The sequence below is a fragment of the Talpa occidentalis genome, unplaced genomic scaffold, assembly GCF_014898055.3.
Source record: "Talpa occidentalis isolate TD23 unplaced genomic scaffold, MPIMG_talOcc4v2.1 talOcc4.17, whole genome shotgun sequence".
NCBI classification, from domain to species: Eukaryota; Metazoa; Chordata; class Mammalia; order Eulipotyphla; family Talpidae; genus Talpa; species Talpa occidentalis.
In genome coordinates, this window is record NW_023601754.1 from 43,870,131 (window position 1) to 43,879,872 (window position 9,742).

Genomic DNA, 9,742 nt, shown 5'->3' on the forward strand with positions numbered 1-9,742 from the left:
GATGGGGCGCGCAGCGGGGCTGGGGGCAGAGAGCCCCGCTCCGGCACCGCCGGGAGGTCTGCTGCGGGCAGTGGGAGGTCCTGGCCCCGCGCCCGGTTTAGGGGGACGAGGGGGGCCGGAGGGCGGGGCGGGGCGGGGCGCCGGGGGCGGGGCCTCCTCCCTGTCCCGCGGTCGCCCCGCCGCAGCCCGGGCTCAGTCAGCGCCGCCGCAGCCGCCGCCGTGAACATGGAGCCCCGGGGCACCCCCGCCCGGCCCCGCCGCCGGGCCGCGCGGCTGCTGGTGCTCGCGCTCCTGCTGGGGGCGCACCCAGGTACGGCTCGGGCTGAGAGCAGGGCGCGCTCAGGGGCGGCCCCGGAGGACCCCGGGAAGGGAAGGGGAGGGGACTTTCGGCTCCCCCGGGAAGCAAAACCTGGGGACCCCAGGAAAGCAGAATAGGGGAGCTCCTTTCGCGAGAGACCTGGGGAGAGCCTGGCACAGAAGCTGGGGATACCGCAGCAGTGGATTAGACTACCTGAGAACGCAGCCCCTCCCCGCTGGGGACCCAGAAGGGTGGGTCCTCAGCTCCTAAAATTCGGGGCCCCCAGTCCCCTGCTCTCTCAAACCCAGGGGTCCAGGCCTCCTATGGCTGGAGTAGCCCCCCTGGGGACCCAGAAGACTGGAACCCTGGGGGTTCCCTTTCGCAGGTTCTCAAGCTTTGAGAGGGCTAGGGATTCTGCGGCCAGAACCCAGTCAGCCACATCCTTGTGAGGCTGTCCCCCAACCTAGATGGGAGCCCAGGCGCTGGAAAGAGCCCGCCCCCCTCAGGAGAGGGCTGGCGCCTGCCTCAGCCGGCTGCTGTGGATCAAAGTGATTCCAGTGACAGTGCCCCCTTCCTAGGGCCCCTGATAAGTCCACACACCTGTGTGGCCGTGGCAGGGGCCCTGCAGGCCGGCGGCAGAGTGGCAGAAAGATGAGCGGGATCCGGAAAAAGAGATCTGTGGTCTGCCTGCCACTCGACCCCCTCCCATGGGTAGGCCTGGGCCAGAGGTGGGTGCCTGGGAACCCAGGCCCCTGGCACAAGCCTGGCAAATAGTGGGTCCCCAGGGGCAGGGCTGGGCCAAGCTGGGCGGGGAAGGGAAAGGAGGTTCTAAGAACGGAGAGCTGAGGCCAGGATCCCAGCCCGGAGGGTGCGAGAGTGTGGTTTCTCCAATGAGAGCAGCTCTATCCGCCAGGATCCTGGGACTGAGGAGAGGCTCCCCGCCTAGCTCCCCCGGGGCCAGGCAGGGAGTCCCGGGGCCCCCCAGCTCCCCACTCCCTCAGGACCAGGGCCAGACCTCAGTCCTGTCCTGTTCCAGGTGATGTACCTTCCCCCCTCCCTGGCCCTATCTGAGAGGCTGGGGGCTGAGGGGGCAGGTAGGGGGCTCTGGCGCCAGATGGGGCAGGTCTGAGCCAGCCTGTCCCTCCCACATTCCTGAAACCTGCCCAGCCCTGTCCCCCCTCACCGCCCCCACACACCCATCCTGCCTGAGCTCCAGGCCCAGCCCCAGCCTACACCCCAGCCCCAGCCCCCCACTCTCGAGGGAGAGCCCCAGGGACTGAGAGATGGAGACTGAGAGGGACAGGCAGAGAGAGACACAGGGAGAGGCAGAGACAGTGGAACTAAGAGATGAAGACCCAGATAAGAGACACATGCTGGAGAGAGACATGGACTGCGGTCACCATATCAGGCCCTGCACAGGGGGAGAAAGTTCTCGGGACAAGCCCTCGCCCTGCCCTTGAGAGGCGTTGGGCTGGCGGGAGAAGCAAGAAAAAGTGACTTCACCCCAGAGAGACTGAATGGAGGCCACCAGACATGTGTGGCCCAGGGGAGGAGGCCTTGGTTCTGGACGTGAAGGGAGAGATGAGAGAAATGCTGTGGGGGTCAGAGGCGCAGAGATGAGAGATGGAGGGAGAGAGATGCTGTGTCTGAAGGAAGAGGGGCTCAGAGTACTGGTCTCAGGGAGGAGCAGCTGGGGGCCTGGACACCTGGGTCTCAGGGAGGAGGGAGCTAAAGGATCAAACCCCCACTGTTGAGGGAGAAAAGTGCCCTCAGGTTACCCAAATTCGTGGGTCCTAGGGAAGGAAGGGGTGGGGGCCTGGACTCCTGGATCTGAGGGGGGAGGGGCTCTTTCTGGAAGGCTTTTCCTATGGGTGCTTGTCCTAGAAAGACCAATTGATCTCCCATAGGTACCTTGGCTGAGGTGCACTTGTCTGTGCCCCCTCTGGTGGAGGTGATGAGAGGGGACTCAGTCACCCTGGACTGTACCCTCTTGGAGGCCCTGGACCATTTTGTGCTGGAGTGGTTCCTGGTGAGTGCTGTGGGCTGGCGACCAGGGGGCTGCAGAGAGGGGCCTGGAAGTCAGGCCTCAGACAGGCTCCAAACATCCATTCCCTCACCAGAGCCCCAAGGATCCTAAAAGCTCTGCCAAGCTCCCTTTCCATTTGCCAGATCCCAACTGAGGCCCAGCCAGGGCAAGGGGCTGATGTCCAGGCATCCCTGAGACTAAAATGAAGAAACCCCACTTTAGAGGGCTTGCTGGCTCCTGAGAGAGAACTTGCAAAGAGACGCCCAGAAAGCCAGAGACCCAGGCAGGGCTGAAGAGAAATAAGAAGCAGAGAGAGGGGGGCGGGGGGCAGGAGAGAAAGTGAGATGGGGCGAGGGAAATGGTGGGGAGAGGGCAGAGGGACTAGAGCGAGAGCACACAAGGGGAAAAGAGACCCCAGAAAAGCAGAAAGAGGGACACTGAGGCTCTCCCCCCCACAGCCCGACCGCTCTGGGGGCCGCCACCTCCTAGCATCCGGGGAGCAGCAGGGCTCCCAGTTCCAGAACCAGGTGCGCGACTCCAGGGGCCGCAGCCCCCCCTACCGGTTGGACTCCCAGGGGCGCCTGGTGCTGGCCGAGGCCCAGGTGGGCGACGAGCGGGACTATGTGTGCGTAGTGAGGGCGGGGGCCGCGGGCACCGCGGAGGCCACCGTGAGGCTCCACGTGTTCGGTGAGTGTCCCGACCCCGCCTCCGTGAAGGGGCGGGCAGGTAAGAGCCCAGAGAAGGGGCTCCCCACAGTGGCATCTCTCCCACAGCCAAGCCAGAGGCCACCGAGGTTGCCCCCAACAAAGGCACACTGTCTGTAATGGAGGACTTTGCCCAGGAGGTATGGGGGTGGTGGTGGCGAGATTTCTGGGTTCAGTGGGAGGAGGGAACAGGGGGGCCTGACTCCAGGGTAGTGAAGGAGGAGAAGCAGGGGGCCAGACAAGTGTATCTGAGTGGGGAGAAGTCCCAAAGGAGAGGGGACCCCTTCTTCACAGCCACACTGTGTCCCCCTCAGATCGCCACCTGCACCAGCCTTAACGGGAACCCGGTCCCCCAGATCACATGGTATCGGAACGGGCAGCTCCTGGAGGTGCCAATGGAGGTGAACTCAGGTGAGGAGCGCGGGAGCCCAGCTGGCCGTGGGGGTGGCGGGGAGAGGCCGGAGGCTGGCTGACGCCCTTCCTGCTCTCCCAGACGGCTACACGACCAGCCGCACCGTCCGGGAGGCCTCAGGACTGCAGTCTCTCACCAGCACCCTCTACCTGCGGCTCCACAAGGCCGACCGGGACTCCACCTTCCACTGCTCTGCGCGCTACAAGTTGCCCAACGGCCGCCATGGCCGCCTGGACAGCGCCCCCTTCCACCTCACCCTGCACTGTGAGTCCACGCCGGCCCTGTCCCCCCTACTTTGGGCCCCACATCTCTCTGAGGCCTGACCCTCCAGGCCCACCCTGACTCTCCAGGCCTGACCCTCCAGGCCTACTCCCCTTCGGCCCACGACGCCACCCCCCTGGGGCCACGCTGGCTGGCCGCCAACCTCTGACCTCTAACCTCAACTCATGGCACAAGCCCCCCTCTAACCTCAACTCATGGCACAAGAGGGTTCCACCCTCTTCCCCTTTGCCTGGATGACAATGCTCTTCTGGCTCCTCTTCCTCTTTCCCCTTTGCCTGGACCTCTTCCCCTTTGCCTGGATGCTCAGTTTATCTCAAGCTCTGACCTCTGGTTCCCTCTCTCAGAACAAGTGAGAACCTGAACCTCAAAACCTGTGACCTCTCACCTGTGACCTCTGTCCCTTAGTCCAGCCCTGTCTTTTGCCCCTGACCCGCCCGATCCTTGACCCGCAGTCTGAGTCGGCCCTGACTCGCCCCTTCCGCCCGTCCCTTAGATCCCACGGAGCACGTGCAGTTCTGGGTGGGCAGCCCGGCCACCACAGAGGGCTGGGTGCGCGAGGGCGACCCCGTCCAGCTGTTCTGCCGGGGGGACGGCAGCCCCAGTCCGGAGTACACGTTTTTCCGCCTTCAGGTGACCCCCCCCCCAGTCCCTGACCTCTGTGACATCCGCACCTGCACTGACTTGCGACGTGGGACCTGGGTGGCCCCCGGCTTGGCCGGGCGGGGGACCAGGGACCAGGAACTAACGGATCTCTGAGCCCGGGCCTGAGGGAGTCCTGACTTAGCCTAAGACCTGACTTGGGGGACCCCTGACCAAACAGGGCCTCTGACTCCGTCCTTGAGTGGACTTTGACCTAGTGTGATGCTGACCTGGTGACCACTGACCGGCCGAGCTGCCCGCCTCTCACCCCTGCCCTGGGCGGACTCCCCCGCCCCCGGAGTTGCGTGGCTCCTGAACCGAGTTCCTCGTCCCCGGTCACCCAGGACAAGCAGGAGGATGTGCTGAAAACAAACCTTGAGGGGAACTTGACCCTGGAGGGGGTGCAGCGGAGCCAAAGCGGAACCTACGGCTGCAGGGTGGAGGACTACGACGCAGCGGAGGACGCGGAGCTCTCCCGGACCCTGGAGCTGCGTGTGGCCTGTGAGCGGCCTGGGCCGGGGGAGGGTGCCCCGACGCCTGCTGCTTCCTCTCCCTCGCCCCGACCCCACAGCCCTGCAGTTGCCCTGTCACCTCAAATACTCTGCCTCTGACCCTTTCTCTGCTCCCTGACCCTTGGTCCTGATGTCCCTCTCATGCCCCCAGGCCCCTACCCCAGCCCCCTCCAGCATCCCCACGAGGCAACCAGGGGGCTTCTTTATGAAGCCCAAGACATTTCCCTGCTTAGAACCTGCTATGGCTCCCTAGTTCCCTCCAGAGAAAGCCCGTGTGACGCACTCCAGCCTGTCTGGCTTCACCTTTGGCTGACCTTTCTCCCTGCAAACATTCCTCTCATCACACCCCAAGCTTCCCTCCTTATCCCTACCTCGACTCCCGTCTTCTCCACCAAGCTCTTGGCTCCCACTCTTCTAAGAACCTCTCAGTGCACTTGCCCCCCTCCCCCCAGCCCTGGGCAAAGACTGTTCTTCCTCAGCCCTCCTCATGCCTCCATTCCCGGGGTCAGCCCCTGTGCCAGATCTCGGGGACACATCTGAACAAGACACCCCAGGCCCCGCTTTCACAGAGCTCCCAGTCCAGTGGGGAGACAGATGGCAAAAGCTAAAGAAGACACTTGGAGGCACCAACACAGTGACGGGATAAGGAACTGGCCAGACCAGGAGGGGGAGTTGCAGGCTGCATCCCCGGGAGAGCTGCAGACAGGAAGTTTATGGGGAATTCTGTGGAACCCACATCTATTAGGGGTCAAGGAGGTAGGATTGGGCAGAAGGAGAAGCTGGGATGCAGTCTAAACAAGACCTTGAGGCCTCCCCAACACACACACACTCGACACTTGGAAGCACCAGCTGGGGCAAGGGAGGCAGGCCACAGGCCCTTACACCCCGCATCAACCAGTTGTGGGATGCGGGCTGCCGGGGGAAGGGGACGTGACCTTGAACAAGGGGTTCTCTGCAGCTGAGGCAGTTCCCAGGGAGGGCTTGACAGCTGAGGGCCCACAGCTGACGCTCTTCTCAACAGCTGGGGAGAAAATCCTTCAGCACTGAAGGGGAGCACTGACAGCCCATGATCAGGGGACAGAGAGGCCTCTGAGAAGAGGACATCTGAGTAGGAAACCAAAGAATGGAATTAGAGATGCAAGGAGCCAGAAGAGCATTCCAAGCAGAGGGAACAGCAGGTGCAAAGACCCTGAGGCAGGACCCAAGTAGGCAGATGGGCGTAAAATGGCAAGAGAGCGGGGTAGCTGGAGCTCAGGGGCCATGGGGAGGGTGGGAGGTTAGGTCAAAGAAAGGAGCAGGATCTTAAGAAGACCAGGGGGGATCTTTTGGCTTCCTCAACAAATTTGGCCTTGATCCCAAGAGTGCTGCATTTTCAAATACAGGAGAGGGCCAGCCCGTGGCCCGCTGGCTGTTCAGCAGAGGAGAGGGTGAGTCTGGTCCAACAAGGAGACCAATGCCTTGGTGACTGCAGTATTAAGGCAGTCGGGCCTGGGGCTAGAGATGGAAAGTCCTGGAAGGGCCCATTACAGTGGCAAGACTTGATGAAAGAATCAGAGTGTGAGGGGGAGGCAGGGGGCTGGGCTTAAGCAAAGGGCTTGAGTGGTGAGCCAGGGAGGAACACCTCACGCCTCCAAAGTTATCTGCTGACCTTGGGCCTAGATGCCAGCTCTGGAGCAAAGGGGTCAAGTCAGGCCCAAATTCTGGAGTGAGGTTTGGGCCAGAGCTTTGGCCTGCAGAGTCCGCAGAGATGGGAGAATAAGGAATACACCGTGTTCTCTGCTTCCTCGGTCCCTTCACGTCTGAACCCCCAACAGCCCTGGAGAGCCCCTGAGCGAGTGGGTGAGGGTCCGGGGAAGGTGACGGTCTGTACCCCCCTCCAGACCTGGACCCCCTCGAGCTCAGCACTGGAGAAGAGCTTTCCTTGCGCCTGGGCAGCAACACAACTGCCAACTGCTCTGCCCGAGGACTGCCCGCCCCTGCCCTCCGCTGGACCAAGGTGAGAGGGAAGGAAGCCCCCCACACTGGGACCGCCCTTCCACCACCCTCTCCCCTTCTTATGCGCCCCTGGCCTCTTCCCCTACCCTCTCCAGGACTCGGTACCGCTGGGGGACGGCCCCACGCTCTCACTCAGAGGCATCACCTTCGATTCCGCTGGTACCTACATATGTGAGGCCTCCACGCCCACCGTGCCCCTCCTCAGCCGCACCCGGAGCGTCAGGCTGCTGGTCCAAGGTTTGGTGGTGGGGGCGCCCTGGGATGGGAACAGTGGAGGTGGGGGGTCCAGGACACGGGGTGGGCTTGTGGCTGGTCCCTCTGCCCGCTACTTGGTTGTTTCCCCTCCCCCACCCCTCCCCCTGGTGTAGCTCAGCTCACTCCCTCCCCATCTCCCACCTGCAGGGGCCCCTGAGCTGAGGCCAGAGGAGACTCAGCCCCACATAGAGGGCAGCTGGAGGGAAGGAGATGAAGTCACGCTCACCTGCTCTGCCCGAGGCTACCCAGAACCCAAAGTCACCTGGAGCCAGTTGGGTGGCAGTGTAAGGAACACCCCCACCCTGAGCCCTCCCCAAGCCCCTGATGGGGGGACCCTGCCTCCTCACGGACCCCAGCATTGTGTCCCCGCTCCTGCTTCCCTGAGGACTGGACATCGCCACCTCTACCCTCACCCCAGTCCTTGACCCCCTGTGCCTGGCCTGACCCGAGCCTCCACAGCCAGCAGAACCGGCCCCTGGGGGGCAGGGCTGGGTGAGCAGCTCCCTGACCCTGAAGGTCACCAGTGCCCTGAGCCGAGACGGTGTGTCCTGTGAGGTCTCCAACCCCTACGGGAACACCCACCACGTCTTCCACTTCGGCACTGGTGAGCGTGAGCGTGGGACAGGAGCCCGGCACGGGGCGGTCCGGGGTGCCGGCTGACCGCATCCTGCTCTGTCCTGCCCCTGCAGTGGCCCCCCAGGCTGCCCAGGCCGGAGTGGCCGTCTTAGCCGTGGCCGTCAGCGTTGGCCTCCTGCTCCTCGTCATTGCCGCCTTCTACTGCATGAGACGCAAGGGGCGCCCTAGATGCTGCCGGAGCGGGGAGAAGGGTGCCCCGTGAGTGGCCCCAACCAACTCCCACATCACCGCCCACCCCAACCCCATCACCAGTGAGATGCAGTCCCCCTCCAGCCTCCAGCTCCACTGCAACCCCAAACCACCCCATCCCCAGCGCCAAACCCAGCTTAACCTGTCTCAGCCTCACCTCCACGTCCAGTGCCAACCCCGAACCCACTTCCTAGCTGTCCTCAAACCCATCCCCATTTCACCTCCGGCCAACCCTGCCGTGAGCGTCCCCAGCCATCCCCTCCGCAAGCGCCAAACCCCAGTGGAGCCACACCCCGTTCCCAGCCCCTTCCAACCCCATCTCCTTCCCACTCCTCACTCCAGAGCTTTCCCCGCCCAACCCCACCTCCAGGCCCCACCCCCCATGATGCCAATCCACAGCCACGCCAAAGCTACCCCCGACTCTGTTCCCAGCGCACCTGCAAGACCTCTTCCACCTAACCCCAATGCCATTACCACCCCCTACCCCATCCCCAAGCCCTTCCCACCCACCCCACCCCCGTCACCCCCACCGGACAGACCCCACTTCCAATTCCTTCCCCAGACAAGACCACCTCCAACACACTGGCTCCTCCCTCCCCCCCCAGGCCACCTGGGGAGCCAGAGCTGAGCCACTCGGGATCAGAACGACCGGAACAGACAGGCCTTCTTATGGGAGGTGCCTCTGGAGGAGCCAAGCGTGGCAGTGGGGGCTTCGGAGATGAGGTGGGTGAGGGCCGAGCTCGCTGGTGAGACTAGACCTGCCGTGCCTGCGGGGTGGGGGTGGGGGTGGGGTTGGAACAGCCACCAACCCAGGGCACGACTGACCTGATGGCTCCCTCCTCCCCCTAGTGCTGAGCCCAGGGGACTCCTAGAGGCGCTCACTGGACCTGGCGTTGCAGGCACCAAGAACCAGCCCTGCTCAAGCCTCCACCCGCCCCCACCTTCCCATCCTTCCGCCTTCCCTCTCAGTGGGCCCAGCCAGGCCCTCCCTTCCTTCCTCTGCTGGCTGGGCCGACCTACAGCTCCAAGCGCCTGCTGCTGCAGGGAGGGAGAGAGGGTGGTGGGAGGGGACCTTCCTCCTGGGAGTGTGACTCTCCCAGGCCCCAGAATAGCTCCTGGATCCAAGCCCAGGGCCGGGCCTGGGACAAGGCTGAGGGTCGGCCTGCTGGCTATTTTTACCTCCAGCCTCCATGGCTGGTCCCCCCACCTGACGTCCTACTGCATAGTCTTGACACTGGATTCCCCATCCCCACCCCCACCCCATCATCTGTGGACACTGGAGTCTGGAATAAATGCTGTCTGTCACCTCGACACCATCCTGTGGCCAGAGCCTCCTCTGGGGATGAGAAGGGAAGGAGGTGCAGGTGATCCTCCTCACCCCACCCCCCAGCTGCCCCTCCCACCCCTTGCTAGACCTCAGGAGAAGTCTGATGTCATGGAGAAAGAAATGAGAGCAGAGGGTGAGTCAGCTGGCCAGGGGTGGAGGAGAGCAATTTGGGGGTCCAGAGGGCACTGAGCTCAGCTCCTGATGACCATTGCCTGCTGGAGAGGTGGGGTGCTGTCCTCTTAAGGAGAAGTTCCCAGTTTCTCTTGCCACCCAGAGCCCCAGAGGGAATTGAGGCTGGAGAGGAGCTGTGCACTGGATGGAATTCGGGATTAGGATGGAGCCTCTGGAGCGGTGGAAGTGTCCCCTGGGGAAGGAAGGGTCACTTGGAGGAGCCCAGATGAGGGACTGGGGTTAGAGAGCAGAGACAGCAACAGCAGCAGCAGTGAGGCCAGCTAAGAGACTTACTC

The 9,742-nt window shown here is 63.5% G+C and overlaps 1 protein-coding gene across 2 annotated transcripts; it reads left to right on the forward strand.

Moving 5' to 3' along the window:
- The first annotated feature begins 194 nt into the window (after positions 1-194).
- Positions 195-9,280, forward strand: BCAM (basal cell adhesion molecule (Lutheran blood group)). 2 transcript variants are annotated; one of them, XM_037516758.2, is made up of 15 exons: positions 195-310; positions 2,206-2,327; positions 2,783-3,011; positions 3,098-3,168; positions 3,343-3,439; positions 3,522-3,704; positions 4,216-4,352; positions 4,706-4,862; positions 6,754-6,869; positions 6,964-7,105; positions 7,271-7,407; positions 7,583-7,727; positions 7,813-7,957; positions 8,554-8,671; positions 8,798-9,280. In XM_037516758.2, exons 1-15 carry the CDS (start codon positions 226-228, stop codon positions 8,801-8,803), a joined length of 1,890 nt encoding a protein of 629 aa, XP_037372655.1. In that variant the 5' UTR covers positions 195-225; the 3' UTR covers positions 8,804-9,280. The 2 variants fall into 2 exon arrangements, with proteins under 2 accessions (XP_037372655.1, XP_037372656.1); XM_037516759.2 differs by lacking the exon at positions 195-310 and adding an exon at positions 355-1,009.
- The last annotated feature ends 462 nt before the right edge of the window (positions 9,281-9,742 follow it).